Source organism: Panthera leo, chromosome B4, assembly GCF_018350215.1.
Source record: "Panthera leo isolate Ple1 chromosome B4, P.leo_Ple1_pat1.1, whole genome shotgun sequence".
Taxonomy (NCBI): Eukaryota; Metazoa; Chordata; class Mammalia; order Carnivora; family Felidae; genus Panthera; species Panthera leo.
The window spans coordinates 91,099,307-91,121,023 of NC_056685.1; the positions used below are offsets into that span (position 1 = coordinate 91,099,307).

A 21,717-nucleotide genomic window follows, 5' to 3' on the forward strand; every position below is an offset into this window, starting at 1 on the left:
ACTTTTTATTGTATTTGTTGTGACTTTGCCATGATTCATCGTCCATACAAATGGCCTGGTTGCCATGGAAACGTAAGTATTAGAAAGGGGGCAGCAAACGGTGGCATAGAATAAAGACATAAATAAAGTGGTGGAAATAAACCATGGTATAGTGAGAGCATAATAAAACTTTTATTATCAGTTATTTGGGAAAACCCTTACATCGAATGTGACCAGAAGCAAAGAGAGAGAGAGAGAGAGAGAGAGAGAAGAGAAGAAAACTTAAGAAAAACAAAAGAACAAAAACAGCAATTACTTTTTTTCTGGCTTTGGAATGCTATTTTTGTAGGCCTTTTTGGAGTACGAATCAAAGTTTTGGACCTTGTTGTTTGATTACAATATAAAATGTGTGATCTCCTGAGACACTTTCATAAACATTCTGGTAGGCATACGGTCAGTGGTGCCCTGGTGGCTGATGTCTCCAAAAAAACACAAATAGCTTGCAATTTCTGGAGCCACGTGTCTGTCTGTTTCTACTATGTTGGAGAATAACTTTCTGATTCAAAAGAGAATTTGAGTTGATTATGGGGATCAGTGACAGCATGATTTCAGCTTTGTTTCCTACTATAAAATTCAAGCTATGTAAATATCAACCTGAGATAGCCAAACATATTATCACTCATTTGGAGTCACTAATGCCTTTAGTTAACACCAGTGAGTCTTACCTAACACAAACAAATGTGTAGCCATTCAAGCAGAAGTACAAACATTAATGAATTCATTTTAATTGCTCTTCCCTGATGAGGGCTGTTAGACTGTTGCTGTCGGTGAGGGACGCTGCACCCAAAGGCATTATATGTAAAAAATTTCATATACAAAAATCCACCACAAGCCCTGATGGCATTGCATGGAAGACCCAGAACCTATGTATTATGCCAAAGTAGTCACTGTGAAAAATGCCTAAAGTTGGGAACAGTGTCAACAGATTTTCACACATGACAATTTAGATTCAAGGCATACTAACTAACACTTAAACTATTCAAATGGCTAACAATTAAATAGTGTTTACCATTTACCAGGTGTTGTTCTAGCATATGTATATAATATATGTAGTATTTATTGTATATAGTGTATTGTATATAGTATATAATTGAGAAAATTATATATGTATAACACATATATAAACTATATGTATAATATGTATATACATATATGTACATGTATTAACACATATTATTGTATGTATGTATGTATGTATGTATTTTTAAGTTTATTTATTTTTGAAGGAAAGAGACACAGAGTGCAAGTGGGGGAAGGGCAAAGAGAGAGGCAGACACAGAATCTGAAGCAGGCTTCAGGCTCTGAGCTGTCAGCACAGAGCCTGACACAGGGCTCGAACCCATGAATCATGAGATCATGACCTGAGCCGAAGTCGGATGCTTAACTGACTGAGCCACCCAGGCGCCCCAATATATATAATTTTAAAATAATATGCATAATATGTACTTAATAATATATATTCTCCTCACAGAGTATATTTCTTGTCCCATATGTCCCTTTTGGTGGTGTGAATATATATATTCTTTCATATAATCTTCCCAATTACCCAATGAAGTAAGTAATTAATCCCTGTTTTGTAGCTAAGGAGGCCGAGGCATAGAGAACTTAGGTGCTTTGCTCAAGGTCCTACAGCAATGATGCTGGGATGAGAGCATGGGCAGCCTGGTTTCCACATCTATGCTTATAACCACTTCACTCTACTGCCTTCAAATGGTTTCTTCCAAGACTGAATAATTTACTTTCGTGTCAGCTGAGAAAGATCTGAGACTCCAGAAGCCGTTTATTCTCATTTTAACTAAACTCAATCTTCCTTCTATTTTCCCATTTTTAAATTTACTGTCCTGCACATACACTAAAGATGAAAAAATCCCCTTATATTTGAAGGGATATGCAAGGCAAAATCATGACTATACCACGGTGTGACCCTATCTTTTGCAGTGGTTTTCTTTGTAAGGAAACCTTCAGCTTCCTGTAACATGAAGAGACCATTTCCCAGGGTGGGTGATGACTGGTCTCTGTGATGGTGGCATGGTGGGTCTTCTTGTGAAGATGAATCTCTGACAAACAGGCTGAAAAGCCAATAGGTCCAAACATCCCTTCTCCTAACATTCTCTTCACTTCCAGCCTTGAAGAGTCTGGGTTTCATTTTACTTAGGTAACTTAAGGGTGTTCCTTATTTTATTTTCATGGTAAGTGCAGGAAGAGACCCCATCTTCTTTGAGTTTCTCTATAGGAATCACAACTACAGCCACCAAAGGGGACATATAGGACAGGAAATACTCCCACCTCTCTAGACTATGATTCGATCTGGTTGGAAAGAGAAGTGATTACATGTTATAATCATATTAAACAGATGCATGGGGTTCTTTCTTATATTTATCAGGAGGGAGACATAGTTTTCAAAACATTGATTTGGAGTGAGTAAGGAACTGAGAACAAATGTTTCATGTCCAAAGTCACCCAGAATATAAGGAAGGAGTCTTGAAGGGAAAAAAATCACCTCTTTGGTTACCGTATCAGATCCAAAGAGCAAGAAAAGAAATTTCCGACAAAAAGTTGTCAGCAAAGATAGTACAAACTAACTAATTCAGTCTGAAATTGTTCTGGGCAATCAGTATCATGTAGATACTAGATAGCATTTCAGGGACCTCTGGCATAGAGCTGGGAGCCCCTTAGCATCCACCTGATCATTTAGGCACCAGAAAACACTCTTCCCACAGACTCCAACCAGCCCGCCCATCTTCTCCAGCCCATGAGACAACGGTGACTGTTTCACTTACATGAGCTTTTGAAGTCTTTCTTTTTCAGTCTCCTCCTCATCATGGTCCCGCGAGGGCTAGTGGAGTAGAGGCTTCGAGGTAAAGTCCCCATGTTCAGGGAACTCAGGCTGTATGCACTCATGGAGGTAGGAGAGAAGGGTGAAGACACCAAAGCTGCTGTAAGAGAGTGGAGACTTGGCACAGAGCATTCTCAGGTGGGGTGTGAGCCTGCTACCCTTGCCAGCCAGGGACAACCCCGAGAGACACACACGGCAGCAATGGCTAGTCAGTGCCCCGACCGGGCAGAGACCAGGTCTCAGAAGCCATGGAGACGGCACTGTAGAATCTCAAAGTTACAAGAGCCCACCGCTGCCTGAGGGGCAGCACGATCCTCCTGAGCACAATGCAACCCAGAGGGAGGCTCTATGAATTTTGCTCTAGACACACACAGAGATAAACATGAAACCGCGTTTCTGCATAAACAACAACTCCGTGCATCCAGTACAGACACGCATCGTTCGTAGATCTTTTCTGACGTGAATTTCATTCACAGTGGTTCCAAGCACACAAGGAAGTTCTGAGCACATCGTATTCTATATCATATTTTGGACTGTTAATTTCCGGACCACATATAAAGCATTAGGAACATTTACATCCTTCTCTAATGACAAATGCTTTCTGATTGGGGGGGGGGGGGCGGGAGGGGAAGAGACTCAGAAAGATGTCAGAAACGATAAGTTGCTATTACAAAAAAAGCACATAGCACCCATGAAGCCAAAAATGGTATGAATCAGATGAGGAAGAGGCAGAATATAATTTTCACAAAAGACCAGGAGGAGAAAGTCTGGAACATTACGAGGGCTGTTGGGAGGAGGCGCCTTTGGGGCTGGCAGGGCCGGAGCTCTGCAACGGTCGGGGTGGGACGCATTAGGGTATTGGTAGGTGTGAAGGCTGCAGTGGTCGCTGGCCCAGGAATCCCACGCAAGTTGCCTGTCGCTCCTCTGAATTTTCACTGCCCACATGAGGTGATGATGACAAATAAGAACAAACAAACAAAGAACCAAAAACAAAACAAAACAAAACAAAAGAAAAAGTAACTGAACTGTACAAATAAAAAGTGTAACAAAAAATGAAAGCTGCTTGCAAAGAAAAAGAAAATCTACTGGCTTTGCCCTTTCTCAGTGGTCAGCAGAACAGATGATTAACATCACGAATGGAAGCCTTCCATCTTCCCAAGAATAATGCATGTCGTTCGCCAGCCCATTTTTTCTTCTTTTAAAATGACTATTGAATCAATTTCTAATCTCCCCCTGCGCTTCACAGACCAGATTAAAAACATTTTTTTTTTTTTAAACTTAAAAGTCAACGCCATAAAGATCTATGGCACGTGATTAGTAATTAAAGATTTGCACATCTTGGTCAGTTAGTAGCACTTGTTTTGAGAAAAAGAATAGAAGGAACAATAATAAATCATGCTGGCTCATGATTCAAGTGCTTTACCAGTCACATATCACAATTTACTGTTCTGACATTTTATTTTATTTTATTTTTATTTATTATTATTTTTTTTTGTTCTGACATTTTAATTACAGTCTGATCCATCACTTGGACTTGATTTTTCTCAAAAAAAAAAAAAACCCACTCTTAATCATCTATCAATATCAGAATCATATTTGTATCCTAACAAGTAAAGGTCTCAATATATTTTATACTTTTTGTATCTTTGAAAAAAGATATGTTTACATTTGAAAGAAACGGTTAATTCTCAAAAGATTTCACGTGTTCTTATATTTTCTTAAGACGCCACAACATTTTAGTAAAGCTATTTCAAAATTTTTTGTGTCCCCTTTATTGAAAAAAAATGTGTAGTGCGTTTCCATTCTAATTTCAATATTATTTAGACTTTTTTCTACCAGGTGTTCTGAAAGATGAGCAAGGTCATGTTCATTACTATGTCCGATCCGAAGTTTTTCACTGAACAAGAGTGAAAAATAACAAATGAAGTCGTACCTCCTTTTAGTATCATGATTCTAATGTGAGGTGCCTTACATGTGAGTTATTTGACGGTATTTATTCATGCAGAGAATCAAATCAAATGCTCCGTAAGTACTTAAAGGAAGCTCATTTAGACAAGGGCTTAAGTTGTACCTCTGTGATGTCAGCATCATTGGCCACTTCACAGCCTTTCTGGGGTAAGGCTACCCGTGGAACCAGAGCCCTGGCAATGAAAGAGCGCTGTGGGCTGAGGCAGGCCTGGGTTTCAGTTCTGGCTCCAGCCCTTCCTCTCTATAGGACCGTGGCTAGTTACTCAGCCTCCCTTAGCCTCAGTTTCCCCACATGTCAAATGGAGACCACGAAAGCATCGCCCCTGCAGGACCACCGTGAGAATTATGCCCACGGGTCTATATGCAAGGTGCTTGCACGGTGCCGGTACACTCGATAAAAACAGATGAACTCTTACGGATAATATTGATTCTGCCTACTTTCGCTCTACTTGCCAACAAATAAAGTATCTTTTGAAGGAAATACGTATCTCTCACTCAACAAATCTCACTCACTGGACACTTAGGTTGAGAGAGTATCACTTGCATGGCCACCATAATTCTACAGCCCTAGGCGGCCCAGCCGGTTCCTCCCGTGCCGCTGCTGTTTCTGGTTTGGGTTCCATCTGCCTCTCCACCATTCTAGTTCCAAGCCATCACCTCCTCTACCTAACCTCTGCAACACCTACAGACTTGGCTCCCCACTTCATCAACTGCATACTTTCCTCCCAGTATCTGTATGACCTGGTAATCCTTTAAATATATAAGGTGGATCATGTCACTCCCATTTAAGCTACTTCAATGGGGTACAATTACAAAGAGAATCAAATGTGACCCCTACTTATCTCTGCAGTCTTATCCCCTATCACTCTCCCCATCATTGACTGTTTCAGCCACCATTGGTCTTACTGCCGTTCTTAGAACAAGCCAGGCTGCTTTCCTGCCTCAGGGCATTTGCCCTTGCCATTCTTTCTGCCTCGTGTATTCTTCACCCAGTTGACTGCGTGGTTGCAGTTCGCTTGACTCCTTCTTCTCCTTTGGGTCTCAGCTAAGGGGCCACCACCTCCTCAGAGTTGTTCTGACCACTCCCCAGCCCAGGCTGAATATGCCCGACTCCATGCTACCCCATTAGTATTTCATGTTCTTCATAGTACTTATTACAGTCTGAAGTGGCTTTATTTATTTAACATATTTTAAATATTTGTCTCTCTATACTGAAATTCCACGAGGATGGGAATTTACTTTGTCTCCCTCACTAGATGTCTTATAGCACCTAGAATAGTGCCTAGTCCATGATGACTGATGAATCAATGAATGCATAAGTGAATAGGAATCAGCCAGAGTGTGCATGTCTACACTGCGGCAGCATTTTCCTCGCGATAAAGAGTGTTGCAGGGGAAGTTCATGATGGGTTATCTTTCCCCATCCTCATTCTCTTTTGGGGAGTGTAAGATGACTTTTTACCAAGACGCAATCATTGCTGGGTCTGGCTCATTGACCCCAACAGCCACTCCGATGTCCTTTTTACAAAGTATGGTCTGCGTTTCAAATGAGGGCAGGGTATAGTGAATGGACTTTAGAAATCCACACTCTCTGACCCAGTTGGTTAAGAAGGACTTTGGACATTACCGGGCATATTTAAGGATGGTAGCACCCAGTTAAGTTTGGAAATCTGATTCAAGAATCCCTGCCTTCAGCCCACCCGCACTACACTGCCTCCTGCGGGCGTTCCGAGATTTGATACAGATACATAAACAGCAAGTTAAAATAGAATACTTTTTACATCTTCCATGATGACATCACTGTTGGAGTCTTAAGAAGTATCTGACGTGGAGGGTCCTTTGGTTTGTTCTCTCTTCTAACTGTACCCTCTTGCCCTGTCTGGGATGTCTGAGGGGCATAGGCAACAGCTGCTTTTGTCGTTGCTCCTGGAACTCAAAAATGGAAGGTCTTCCGGGCCCTGACTCTATTGAGCCTTGCGATTCTGCTCCCATTTTCTCTTTCAAAGTTTCATGAACTTCAATCATGATTATGTCCCCCAAATACCCTCAGTAGGAACAATTTCTAATCTTATTGAGAACTCATTCTTGTAAGCACTTTTAACGCTATTTAAAAATTTTTTCAATATTTATTTATTTTTGAAAGAGAAAGAGAGACAGAGCTTGAGTGGGGAAGGGGCAGAGAGAGAAGGAGACACAGAATCTGAAGCAGCCTCCAGGCTCTGAGCTGTCAGCACAGAGCCTGATGAGGGGCTTGAACCCACGGACCGTGAGATCATGACCTGAGCCGAAGTTGGACGCTTAACTGTCTGAGCCACCCAGGTGCCCCATTAATGCTATTTACCAGCGAAAGGCACAGTTAATCTCTTTTTTTCCTAGCTGATGTGCCCGTTTCTTTATTTCTCTGAAAACACTATGGTGGATGCTTTCTTGTGAAACAAAATGTGGGAAATATATTTCCATCTACCATGGGATGAGACAGAAGTGTTCAGGGATCAGGCTTCCTGAAAAGATAGCCAGAACTCTCTTGTGGAAAAAGGGAAAAACTATGTAAAACCACTCTACCACATAGAAAAACATAAGTTTGAGAATTATAAACAACATAATTTGGGGGGGGGCATTCCCCCCTATTCTTAACTGTGATTTAATTATGTTTAGGAGCTAATACTTTTGCCTTCTTGGAAATGCAAGTCTGATTTTAATGTAAACTGTAGGGAGATGCCTGTAGGCTAGAGAAGAAAGATGATGAGCAACTTTTAGCCAAAGTGTAGATGATGGGGTCAGAAATGGAAGCTTGAATTATTTAAATTACCAGCCCCGACCCTGCACCCCTCTGAAAAGTCACAATGACAACAGGGCTTCCATATTAAAAAAAAAAAAAATTTGTTCTTGGTCTTCGTGCATTTTAGTATATACATTCATCCTCTCAAATTGTCTTGACAGGTAAAAATATTTAATATTTCACGAGTTGGAAACTATTTGGACTATTTATGATTTATATACAGGGCAAATAAAAAGGGGGAAATGAGGTTGCTGAAGATAATGACATTTTGCAAGGGTCTGCTCCATATTTCTGATTCACCGATAGCAGGATTTACCAAGCCAAATCTCAGGCTGAGAAAGCACTACACAGTGTATATCCTTTTACCTCCTGTGCTCCAAATCCAGTGACGGCTTCAGATTAATTTAGAAGAAACTGAGTTTGAGAAATCTCTCCCCTCTGCCAGGGTGTCCCAAGGGGTCTCCTGACCGGAACGGTGTGCATTCCCATGACCTGTACCTCCTGGAGCCCCTTCCCACTTCTAGGCAAATGAGGCAGAATTTCTTTTCATAACCTGCCTATACTGCATCACTTCTCGGCTCCATTGTGTAAAATTAAAATCTGATAAAGGTAATGCTGTACTAGAGATTTTCATTAGCTCCAGGGCTGTCTAAGCTCCATTTAATTAAAAAAGGTTGCATCCAGCTGACTCATTCAGTATGAAAATTAACCGGTCCCTCTGTTTTTTCTTCAAACTGTGGAAAAGCGCGGTGTCTTTCAGAAGGTGGGAGACACATAATACAAATGATCTCTTCACAAACAAAATTTCAATTCCGGAGAAAATTGTTCTCTTTCTCTAAACATACAAAAAAAAGTGCTCTTCTCCATTAGGGCCCCCTGACAGCACTAGTGAAGCTTCAAGGAATCGATTTCAGGGAATGAAAAAGGGGGGCACTTGACTTAAGGGAAAGGAGAGAGGAGTTGGAACAAAGAACCCCCTTGAAGAGTCTTTCTTCAATGTGATTTTGGGCTCCAAGTCCTTTCTCTTGTACTGGGTTTTGTTTAAAGATGCTTAGGTGGATGGTGTACAAACACTTAGCAAATGTACCTGTGAGCTTCAGGCAGTGAAAATGTAGGTCCCCTCAGCTGACACTTGTTACTGAATAAAAGCAGTCAAATATTCTGACACGCCCAGGAAAGATATTTCATCATTAAGGTCGTTCCTTTATGGAAGGGCTAAGGTAAAAGCTATTCTGGCAAACAGACAAACTGTAGAGAAAGTCAACCTTTCACACAACTGTTTTCTCCTCCCCAAATTTGAAGCGTCTGCCATTAATACCCATTTTATAATTATTTTTAAAAAGTGAGAATTTTATAATTTGCCTTCATCGTCCTTGAGGTAGAGTGGACATTCACTCTGAGTAACAGGAAGTCAAATTATTCCCCTTCTCTTCACACTCAATTTGCAACAAAGTCTTCTTCTTCTTCTTCTCCTTTTTTTTTTTTTTTTTTTAAATATCAAATAGTACAAGCCTGAAAATTCTATTTCAAACAATGTTTCTTTCCTCAATTTTGAGGTTTCAAATAAATTACATTTGGCTCAGGAAAAAGGATCTGGGAGACGAAGGAAAGTAAACAAAAGATAACCCGCTGCTCTGAAAGAAATGATAAAGCCAGAATTAGCCTCTGTGTCTTTCTGCTTCTAATTCTGGGAGAGAAGCAATAACTGTAAAAGCAAGATAAAGAGATTTATCCAGATGGATCCTTCTCACCATGCTCAGGTCCCTTCAGGGCCAGGCGGGTCTGATGATGGGGAAGAATCTCAAGCTTGACCTGGTCAGTGGTGTTGGCCAGGAACTGGGTGGCTTCTGCCAATGTACAGTACTCCATGCTGGTTCCGTCGATGGACAGGATGTGATCTCCCACGTGAAGGGCGCCACATCTACGGAAAGGAGAAATACTCAGTGCGATGAGTGCTCTCGTCTTTGGAACATGACTTTCATGTCCTTCGTAGTCTTAACATTTCACGCGGTTTGCATTTACTTAAAAAAGGAAAACTCTGAGTGTTATAGGAAACACCATCTGTCAAATGTGAAGCACCTTGCGTATGAAGAGGAATGTGGGAGATACAGAAAAACTCAAGGAAATGTTCTTCTCTTGTGCCTCTTAAGAAATCATATTATTTCAGGGTGGTGGTGCCAGAAGTTGAAGGGAAGTGTGTGGGAGGGAAGAGAAGAACAGGAATGTTTTTCCCCTTGACATTCTTCCGTGATTTTTCCTTGTTGGTTTGTATATCTATAAATATGAGCTGGTCAATGTTCAGGATGTCAAGATGTGACTCACATAATTGGAACAGGATCATTTACAACTAGTTTATGTGTGAATGGGAATAACTCGGGGAGGTTCAGCTAATGCTTTTTTCAGAACTCTCTCACACAAGCTGCCAAATCACCAGTTCTTTACTACTGTATTATATTTTGTTATTTTCGAGTTAAACATCGATTAGTACAAAAGCTCTCGATGGCGATGGAAATTATGCAGGAGTCAAAAGAGCCATAAAGGAGGCCTGCGTGGTGAGTGAAGGGAAAGCGGGGGCTAGAGCTACACCTTGCTGAACTCAAGAGACTGGCTACTGCATGAGTTGAGAAAAGCAAACACAGCAGTCAGCATCCCGACGTACCAGTCAAGTGGACAGCTCCTTAAACTGGTTACCCCCTGCGGAACGGGAAAAAAAAACAGAGGGAGAAAATTAAAGCATCCTGCACCATTGAACTGGAGAACACCCCTGGATCAATGGCCGTCACTGTTAAAGGGCTGAATGTAGGGTAAGACCACAGTGGAGCTGTAGACTGACCAAGACAGGGGTTGCTGCGGGTTACTGCGTCTGAGTTGGAGGTTTCCCAGGTAAGGCGAGGGCATATGAAAAAGAGGCTGGGAACATGCAAGGGAGGCTGGGCCTTTTGGAGTACGTCTAGAGACTTCCACAGTGAAAGCAGTCTACTTCTCAAGACAAAAAAGCATTTCAACTCATCCCTTCTGTCTAAAAAAAAAAGTTCAAGTGGGAGCACTTAAAGAGCTTCAGCTGTGAAGGTGGGGTGGGGGGCGTTCCTATCAGGAGCTGTGAAATAACTTATTAGGGGGTGAGGTAGTCTTTCTTCCCCGCTTCTCACCTTGTAAGTCTAAAATATTAATTCGCAAAAAGAACTCAGGAAAAAGGGCTTTTGTTTTTATTGTGTCATAGGAATGAATGATGTTTTCAGGGGCCCTTGAAGATTGTGAAACCCTAAGATTAACATTCCGTGACAGCATAAGACCTCTCTTTAAAGACTGCATTATTTCAAAAATATTGTCTTACTTATTTAAGAAAAAAGGAATAAGATTTTATGGTGGCAAGATTTAACTGTTAACAGTTCACGAAAACCCATGACTTCTCTAAATGGAGCACGCAAAAGATATACTTAGCTACCTTACAGCAAAACCAATCTATCACCCTAGAACATGGCAGGGAAACTTGTTCAGTTGCTTGACTTCCTTTTTTTCCTTTTCCTAAAGGCCACACCAAACATCTGGATGAGGCAACATAACATCTGGGGTGGCTGACAGGTGGGCTAATTTTTAAGCCCTAGAACCGTAACTTGTTTTCTTGATGAATCTTGTAGAGATGGGCAGAAGAGCTCTTTTTAAAATCAGATATGCACGTGTGTGAAGGCATGTGTATATGTGTATGTATGACACGTGTGTATATGCGTGTGGAAATATATGTAGATATATATTTTAACACTCATGCAGCTTTGAAACGTAGGCACTTTCTACAACACTCACCTGTCCGCAATACTTGCAGATTTGATTTTGTCTATGACAATGACCTGTTTGTTACAGCACATCGAGGTAGTCAGGGCAACCCCAAGGCTGGCACCAGGAGTTTTGGCAACTTCAACTAGCAGTGGCCCGGACGCTGTTGCCACAGAATCTATGGAAGAACAAATATCAGAAAACAAAACAAAACAAAACAAAACAGAAACCCAATAAGCAAACACAGACACATGAGAAATGTGGAGAGTGTTCAGTCTGATGTTGGTCTGGTAATGTTAGCACTGAAACTTACATTCCCTCCAGGTAACATGACCCCTGCCAGTGGTAACTTCTTAGGGCATGTTTTAGGACACGTTTTAGGCATGTTCTATTCAGCTTGCGTATCTGGTAATATGTGCACAGATTTATCTCTTCGATTAAAATTTAAGCTTCACATCACTGGGGATAATGTTTTGTATATCTTTATGCCCTCTTTATCACTTGGCACAGTGCCTGGCAAAACTAGGTTTCTCAGTAACAGTTTTAAAAATTAATTAATTCAAACATCTCAGCATCTACTGTGGATGGATGGATGGATGGATGGGAGAGAAGGATGAAGAGATGATGTCTCTAAATAGCCGAATGCTGGGGATGCATACCCTAAGTTGAATTTGTAAATCCTTTGGATCTTTCTTTATTCCAGACCTGATCTAAGGTCACCTCACCCTCAGGAGTGACTTTGCACCGCACATGCTTTACTTTTGGCTTGGAACACTCTTTATTCCTTTAACTCCTACTTGGGGACTCCGTGTAAACATCAATTCTTCTGAGAAGCCTCTCCTGACTCATGATTTGGGAGATCACTTTCTCACGTGCTCCTATAGCCTGCTAGATGCCTTCAGTTGTGGCACACGCCTCACTGTTTCATAGTGGCCAGTGTGGATTACATGCTTCTGTCCTTTGCCAGACTGCAAGCTTGCTGGGAAGGCAGAGATGACATCTTATTGATCGCAACATCCTCAGTGCCTGGCATAATGACTGGCACATAGGAGGTGTGCAATAAATAGTTGTCAGGCCTTGTTACCCCTGTTTTAGTTGTCCTTCCTTCACTAGGGGAGACGATTCTGCTCGCTTCTCAACTCTGATAGTCAAAGTTCTGTGGCTAAGGCAAACGCACATAATCTGGTGCCTCAAGCTTCACCCCCTGAGGTCTGCTGTCCTCCCCTTCCGTGAGCATGCTCCCTAGCAAGGTTGACCCTCATGTGAGCTCTGGTCCAGCAGGGCCTTTTCTCCCATTATCTTTATAGAACTCCAGAAGGACTTAATTAATTAATTAGGTATAGTTTGGCATATTACATTAGTTTCAGGTGAACAATGTAAGGATTTGATATTCGTATACACAGTGAAATGATCACCCCAAGAATAGAAGGAATAATTTTAGAAGGACTAATTTCCAAAATCACTTCCCACAGACTCGGCTGGATTTTAATAGATAGCTTTGGGAGGTGACGATCACAGATATTCTTCCACTTTTTTTTCCATGTCGAATAAATTTCCTTGGCTTAACAAATGAAAGTAATAAATTTTCTCTGTTACTTACAACTTAATCTCTTACGAATGACAGAAGCTGAGAGTTGTTCCTTGATATCCCACACTCCCTTCTTTCTTCAGTAATAAGCTTTCCAAGTTTTAGCTGAGCAAATGTCCTGCCCAGCTAAGGACATTTCCTGGCCTCCTTTGCTGGGAGGTGCAGCCATGTGACCTCGTACTAGCCAATGGGAAGTGAGCCCTTCTGAATGTGCTCTTCAAAATGATGGTTGTGTTTTCCTCTATCTCATTTCCTCCTTGTTGTTGTTGCGGTGTGGGCCCAGAACTGGTGACCCATCTTCAACCATGTAGACAAGAGCAGGAAGCCACACAGAGGAAGCTTAGGTTTCTGAAACCCTATATCCAGAGATTGGAGATCTCCCGATAAATAACCTTCTATCATATTGAAGCTAGTATTTTAAGTTTGGGTCTTTGTTAAAAGCTAAATCTGGATCCTGATAGGGCTTTTCACTGGAGTCTATCCCTCCAATGTACCTTTCTTGAATTCTAAGGGGCAGCTATTTATAACTAGGTATTTGCAGGTGTAAATTTTTAACAAAACCATAATCAACCATTATCTAGTACACGCTATGCATGCATTTTTCTTAAAACATTACATCACGATTAAGGATCAGAGTTTTTAAAGAGATTATCAGCCTATGTTGTGGAACATGTTACCAAGAAACAGAAAAATATTAGCAAACTTGCAGGGAATTGATTACTCGCAAAAAGCTTTTAACTTTTTGTTCTTTAAGGATCTAATTAGTCTTTCAGAACATTTTGAGAGGAAGGGAAAGGTGCTATATCAGGTTGTAGTGTCTTAGAAGAATGGAACAATTAGGAGAAATTGTTGGTAGGAAAGGAGGCAAACCGAAATTCACAAGCGAAGTGCTACACATTAAATGCATATGAGTAGCTGACAAAAAAGGTTTAAGGAGGTAATGGGAGACCTTTGCTCCCATCATCCTTTTAGCTTAGTAAGTGCCTGTCAGTGTCCTGCTGTCACTGAATAATGGATCTTTCCATTTGGAGAGGGGTTTTGGTATTAGACTGATGAGAATGGAGTGAGTCTAGAACAAGTATCAGGTTCCCTTAGACTCTGAAGTAGATGATGTGCACACAATTAAAGTGATTTATGGGGGGTGGAGGAAAGAAGCACAGAAAAAGGGAACCAGATCTTCTGCCGCCATTAATTTAGAAGAGAAGAGAGATCAGACCCACAGCTGCTCTGGTGCCCCTCTGTGAATGGGAACTAGAATAACAGGTTCTCTCTAAGTAGTACTTTCTCCAGTAAGGCTTCAAAGGAACAAGTGCAGCATTTCCTTTTGGGAGAGCCTAATGTGCAACTAATGAGTTTCTTTTAAACTTTACAAAGCTTCAGAATTCTGAGAAGAGACATTTAAAGTCATGGTTAAGGGAAGAAACAGTGTACTTCTAAGCTGGGCTCAGGGCTGGAGGCTCGGAGGGTGATGCCTGGCTATGCTACCAACTTACCATGTGGCTCAAGCCATCGTCTCCCTTTGACCTCATTTTCTTCTTTTGAAAAATTAGAGGACTTCAATAAAAAGCTCTCTAACCCTGATAATCTGTGACTCTACAGAGAGATAGCAATGTCAGGTAAGGAAGAGCCTCGTGGGAATCAGAAAACTAGAGAAGGTCAATAAACTTTATAAAGATATGCAATAGCTAAATTTAAATTCCAATATCCTACTAATGAGTAGAAGAGGTGAGCTGCTGGATATAAAGTGACTGTATACAGCTGGTGTTTACCAAGATGATATGCAAGACATCAGACTGTTAAATATTTTGATAACAACAGTAACATCCTTTAAAGACTGAGTTTGAGGGATGGTCTCCCACCCTTGTACTCTCATTACATAATATAAAGATTTCACATTAAGGGGTTTCCAGGGCACAAGTTTAAGTTTCTAGCAGGACTGTGTCACAATGAGGTCCTAACTTACCCAGAGAAAATAAAGATGGCACAGGAAGGAAGGTGCTTATCTCATGTAAAGACGATCCGGAATTGTTGACAACAGTTTATTGAATATGAGCTCAGCCTTCTATTCTTTCTCCTTAGGAGCCCAGTTTCACTTGACCACCATCACTCTTAAATCTATGTGTCCAGCACATACCCTTCCTCTGAGCTTCCACTGCCACCCCCGCCACCTCGAACAATTCTTGGATGTTTCATGAGCACAACAAACACAATGCGTGTAAAACTGATAGCGAGCTCACCACACTCCATTGGTTCCCATCCATGTTTCCTTCTCCCAGTGAATGACGCCTGTTATATTCCATCATGCAAGCCAGAAACCTAGGAGTCATCTCAACTCCATCGTCTCCCGCATCCTCCCAAATGCCTCTTGTTCCTAAGTAGCTCTCAACTTCACCATTTCTTTCCATCTCCACAATCACTCTTTCAGTCCAAGTTACCATCATCTGATATCCCTTTATCCTCGAATGGCCTCCACCTTCCAGTGATTTTAAAAAAAAAAAACACATAGATCTCATCATGTGAACACCATGCATAAATCCTTTCAATGACTGTTCTCGTGGGGTAAAACATTTTAACATGGTCTACAAGGACCTACACCTGGCTCCTGCTCACTTCAACAGCTTTATTTCCATCATTCTGCTCTTGTTCTCTCTGCTCTACCCCCTACTTCTCCTTCAATTCTTTAAAAATGCCTTGTGCCTTCCTGCCTCTGGTCCCTTATATATATGGTTCTGTCTACCTGGAATGTTCCAAACCACCCCCCCCCACCCCCCGCCCAGTTTCTCCTTCACCTACTTCACCACTGCCTTGCTAAATGTAACTTCTTCAGGGATTCCTGCCCCGATCTGAAAACCATGTCAACCTGCCTGTGAAATGTGTTTATAGAACCCTGCTTTTTTCCTTTGCAGGACTTCTAATAAATGTAATTCCACAATTAGTTGTTTAATTAGCTGTTTATCCAATTGTTCTTTATTTTTTAAAGTTTATTTATTTATTTTGAGAGAGAGAGAGAGAGCAGAGGTGGGCCAGAGAGAGAGAGGGAGAGAGAGAGAATCCCAAGCAGGTTCCATGCTGTCAGCACAGAGTCCAATGCGGGGCTCAATCTCACAAACCATGAGATCATGACCTGAGCTGAAATCAAGAGTCAGACGCTCAACCCACTGAGCCACCCAGGCGCCCCTAATAGTTCTTCAATTAAAAGTGTAAGCTCCATGCAGCTCTTCATGACTGTGAATGCCCTCCTCATGACTGTGACTCCACAGTCTACAATATCTATGTACACAGTAGGTGCTCAGTGATATTGGCGGAACGAGAGAAAGCATACACACCTATCATTTTGTTCAAGGTGTTATGCGAACTATATTGATGATACAGAAATTTAAATCATATTTTTTTGTTTGAAGTAGTTCTTAGTGTAGCTGGGATCATGTTCACCCTATGCTTAAATCCTTTCAATGGCTCTTCTTGTAACAGGCTGCATATGCATGACATAGGTAATGTTGACGATGAGGAAGATTTTTCTCTTGTCTAAATTCTAAGCCTGCTATAATGAATTCCATCTAATGTCTCACAATATCAGACTGAGAAGTGTTTGAGTTTATCTAACAATGAAAGAATTAGGGAACAATGCATTGGCAGAAAGGGAACCCACCTTCTTTCAGATGGGACTTGAGCTCATTGATCATTCCAGCTCCGTAAGTGGGTATTATAGCGACTGAAAACGGTCAAGTAAAGAAACCACCTCCAGGATTATGAGCTCTTAAAACAGACTGTTATCATTTAGGGATTGACACAAAGGTCCTGTGCCTTAAAACCATGAAGAGATGTGAATGCTTTGGGTGTCTTTGAGAAGAATTCTCTGGCCCTAGGAAAATCTGCCAGACCAGCTTCTCTGCAGAGGACTCTGAGCGTATCATGTTGACCTATAGCTAAACAGAACCACAGAGTAGAATATGCTTGTTTGAGTCAGGGTCCTTGCAAGAAACAGATGACACACTCAAATCAGGATAATTTGATGAAAGTTTAATAAAAGAAATATTTAGAAAGCTGTGGGCAACTTAGAGGGAAACCACCAGGATGATGTAATACTGTGGGGCCAGAACCAAAGAGCATTTTGCTACACTGTCCTGAAGAAGCAAAGGCTAGAACTCTTAGTGAAATGCGGATTCAGAAAGGTCTGTGTGGAAAGGGCTACCTGACAGGAGCTGGGACCTTGAGTCAAAGGACATAGCCATCCCCAGTGAATCCATAGGGAGGAAGCTCGGGAATAACACCCTCCATCACTGTTTTCCCTCCCTCTCATCTTCTGCCATGATTCCCTATTAGCTAAACCCAACTGGAGCCAGGGGACATGAGAGCCCATTATGTGGGCCATATAGGTCACAGCACACAGTGGCACGGAGAGGGGTGGCGAGTGGCTCTAGAGGTAAAAAGGAGGATATTCTTGTTTGTATATATCTCCATGCAACTTCTTTCCACAAAGTCTGGAGGCTGCTTGCTTTAAATGAAATATGTGATATAAAGAAAGAATCAGGAAGAAGAAAAAGAGCCTACAAGTGCCTTGCCCACAGGGGTTAATAGAAATGGTCTGAATGAATTGCAAAAATGACTCTGAACTATAGGTAAATTCAAGGAAACAGAAAGTAGATTGGTAGTTGCCAGGGTGTGGAGGCAGAGGGGAATAGGAAGTGACTGCTTAAGTTTTGCAACTACACAGAGCTGATGGTCTACACTTTATTTTTTTTAAGTTTATTTATTTTGAGAGAGCGTGAGTGGGGGAGGGGCACAGGGAGAGAGAGAGAGAGAGAGAGAGAGAGAGAGGGAGAAGAGACAGAATAACAAGCAGGCTTCTTGCTGTCAGTGCAGTGTCCGATGTGGTGCTGGAACCCACAAACCGTGAGATCATGACCTGAGCTGAAATCAAAAGCTGGACACTTAACTGACTGAGCCACCTAGTGACTTTTGCTTCAGTGAAAAAAAAAAAAATATTACTCTGAGATTCCTGGAAATTCGGACAATAAAGGAAACATGGTCAATTATGCAGTTATCACCATTGGAAAGGGGGAAGTCTTCTAGTCCTTGCAGTGGAAATAAAGGTTCTCCTAGCGGGAAGCTTTAAAAGATCTCTCTCCCATGGGGTTTTATAATCTATATCTATATACAGATCTATCTATCTATCTATCTATCTATCTACTATCTATCTAGATATAGATCTATCTATCTGTCTGTCTATCGTGCTGATATAATGGGAGTATCCTCAATACCTTTTTAAAAATGTTTATTTATTTTGAGAGACAGAGAGAGAGTGTGAGCGGGCTTGGGGAAGAGGCCACCATGGGGATCAATCCCATGAACATGAGATCATGACATGAGCTGAAATCAAGAGTTAGGTGCTTAACTGAACCACCTAGGTGACCCTCAACACATTTTTATAATAGGACACAGAGGTAGTTTCCAATGGCTGTTCCTTCATCAACGTTGAGGAATAAAATTAAAAAGCAAATCAATGATAGTGTCTCCATAATGGAATAAGCTAATGTGGTAGTCAACTTGATCTAAAGGCAGATCCTAGCTTAGACAGACGGGATGTCTCTCTGGGGATCTTTCCTAGATATCAGTCTTCTCCCTCACTTGGGTTTCCAACAGAAGTTGGCTATTAGATGATTCAAGATGGTTCTCTGCAGGAAGACCTTAGTATGTTGGCATTTTATATAAGTGACTGAGACCAGATCCATTTGCTTTGGACATCGGATAAATCAGTTACAGGATTAATGTACTACCAGGAGATGAGAAGCCTAACCAGATTCCTGCCAGGTTAGAAGATCACCTACCTCACTTCCCACAGAACTGAGCTTTCTAAATCTGCAGGGTAAGTCACCATTCTTGCAACAAAATGAACTTTAAAAATACATTTATTGAGTGCTAACTATATGCCAGGAACATCAGAAGGTACTGGGGACTCAAAGATGATAGTGTACTGTCCCTTCCTTCTAGTAACCCCTAGGGATCCCTTGCCAAGAAGATGGGGGTATAGGATAGGAAAACTAGTGGATTCCACAATGGAAAATGATTCTGCTGAACCTCAAGACGTTTCTAGTTTGTTTTTTTTTTAACCGCAGGCCGTATAATGCTGGCAATTTTCCCCTCTAATGAAATCTTTAATATGGTAGAGTCAATGTCCTATAAAAAATAATGAGCTGTCAAACAGGATGTGATTTCCAGGTTTCTAGGAAAATTACTCAAGTTTGTCATTTGATCCACAGGTGACCAAAGTTCCCTGTCCATAAGGACTGTCTGTCTGCGTTTTAGGTAACATAGAATTTGATCTGAATGTTTCTCTGCTGCCTTTATTTTAATGGGCTCTAAGAAAACAACAAAACTATTTTAGCAAGTAAGCTCTCCAGCATTACCCATGTGGCAGTTACTTTCCGCATCACAGAAGGGGATCTACAAATGCTAACGTTTAATTGATCATTAGCCTTTTCTGGCAATTGCTTTCCATAATAAATGTTTCCCCACAACAACATCAAGAAGCTCATACTGCCTTGTGGTATTAACCCTATTTCCCTAGTTGCCACCTCATTCCATTTACAGAGGGCCTTATGAAAAGTAGAAGTCCAAAAGCCCTGGCTTTATTCCAAGATGTCTAATAAGATGCATAGCAAAAGTAAAAGCAAGCAGACAGGGTGGATGAATGAGGCACCCTTATTTAAGAAAGTGCGAGAGGGAAAAATGGAGTGTGTCAAAATGAGAAAAATAAACAGAAGAAAAATCGGGAAGAAGTAATCAAGAGCCCATCCCCTGACAGCAGATTAGTCTGTCCTGCCTAAGTGAAGCATGGTTGAGAAAAATGGATCATGTAGATATAAATTATTCATGGCTAAAGACGTCTCAGTCATTAAGATATTTACACTATGGCTGAAGCCCTTGCACGCTGTGTTGATTTATGGCCTACATAATTACATAAGATACGCTGATGACTGTTTGCATGGGAAACACTCCGGATTTTTTATTTTGTTAATCAGTTTTCCCACTCTGAGCTCTGCATTTCAATCAGAGCACAAGACTTGATTAGAACCTCCCCGGGTGGCAGAAAGACTACACGGTATTATTAGCTCTGCCTGCCTTACATTCATTCAGATAAAAAGTACCTTTGGGGTGCTTTTCAATGTACCCATTAGTTAAAAGTATTTTTATTAGTGATAGCCTATTCAAATCATGCTACTAATAATTTCAATCTCTTTCAGATGAGCTAAACTCTAATAATTTTTTTTTTTTAACTTTCAACAAAAATTGCCAATTTATTTTTGCTTCTTAAAATACACTGCTTGGGAAATATTCCCAGTACAACAAAGCGTACCTTCCATGTTCAAATGAACTGTATCTTAAGCCCTGTTTTTCTTAGGGAGTTAAAGGAGACAATTTGCATAGTTACTGCCTTGTAAGAGTCCAAAGTCAGTGAAACTCAGTAGTATGTCCCATGTCCCTTAGGTTTGGCTAAAGCATGGTTGATGACTGACTTTCGTTCTCTACAGCAGCTCACCCTGGTAATTTTACTAACTTTGGAATATCTTGGCCCCCTCCCTGTATTTTACATGACTGCTACTGTTATTTTTTATACCTTGCTTATTGGGTTATAGCGTTTTTTAAACTTTTTATTGAAGTATAATAAACATATAGAGAAATGCATAAATCATGAGTTAGCAGCTTGATATATGTTCATAAACTGAACACATCTGTGTATCCATAGCCAGACCCAGAAATAGAATGGTACCAGCATTAAAGAATGCTCCCGCTTTTATATTCCTTTAAATCACGCCCTTGTCCCACAGGTCACCACTATCTTGGCTTCTACCAGCATAGGTTGGCATTGCTTATTTTTGGACTTTTAAGAAAATACACCCATGTTTTACTCTTCTGATTCTGGCTTTTCTGCTCGATAATACGTTAGATTCACGCACATTTTGGGGAGTAACTTTAGGTCATTCATTCTCCTTGCTATATACTATTCCATTTGGTGAATATGCCATAATTGATCCATGCTACTATTTAGGTATTTTCCAGTTTTTGGCTATTACAAATATTGCTGCCATGAGCATTCTAGTATGTCGTTTGGTGAACACAGGAATGCATGTCTGTGGGAGTCATAACTAGGACTGACCTGTTGGGCTGTGGGGTGTGTTCAACCAGAGGAGTTGTATACATTTATCTTGTCGCCTGCAGGGAATGAGAGTTCCAGTGGTTCCACATGCTTGTCACCTCTTGCTGTGGTCAGTCTCTTCCACTTACGCCATTCAGGTAGGTGTGCAGTGGTATTACGCTGGGGTTTCCCTTCGCATTCACCTGATGACTAAGGTGTTGAGCAATCTTTCCCGGGTAATAGGCCACTTGGATAGCTGTTTTTCATAAAGTGTCTGCCCAAGTCTTGCCTCCCAACTTTCCATTACGTTGTCTGGCTTATTGATTTGTGGGAATTTAAAAATAACATACGCTGATAGGAGTCCTGTATTGGATATATGGTTTGCAAATACGATTTTCACCTCTCTGGTTTACCATTTCAGACTCTTAATGGTGTCTTTTAATGAAGAGAAGTTCTTATTCTTTTTTTCTTCTATGGTACTTTATTGTTCTCTTTAAGAAATCTTTGCTTACTGGGGTGCCTGGGTGGCTCAGTCGGTTAAGTGCCCGACTTTGGCTCAGGTCATGATCTCACAGTTCGTGGGTTTGAGCCCAGAGTCGG

General features: G+C 41.2%; 1 protein-coding gene across 11 annotated transcripts in view; it reads right to left on the reverse strand.

Moving 5' to 3' along the window:
* Positions 1-21,717, reverse strand: part of GRIP1 (glutamate receptor interacting protein 1) — a 682,479-nt gene that overhangs the window by 88,713 nt on the left and 572,049 nt on the right. For 8 of the 11 annotated variants that reach the window (XM_042947102.1, XM_042947098.1, XM_042947099.1 and 5 more), the window contains 4 exons: positions 11,423-11,570; positions 9,373-9,542; positions 3,655-3,810; positions 2,820-2,975 (listed from right to left, as the gene is read on the reverse strand). In XM_042947102.1, the coding sequence (XP_042803036.1) occupies positions 2,820-2,975; positions 3,655-3,810; positions 9,373-9,542; positions 11,423-11,570 (630 nt within the window). The remainder of the gene's footprint in view (positions 1-2,819; positions 2,976-3,654; positions 3,811-9,372; positions 9,543-11,422; positions 11,571-21,717) is intronic. The other 3 variants (XM_042947095.1, XM_042947097.1, XM_042947096.1) reach the window with 3 other exon arrangements.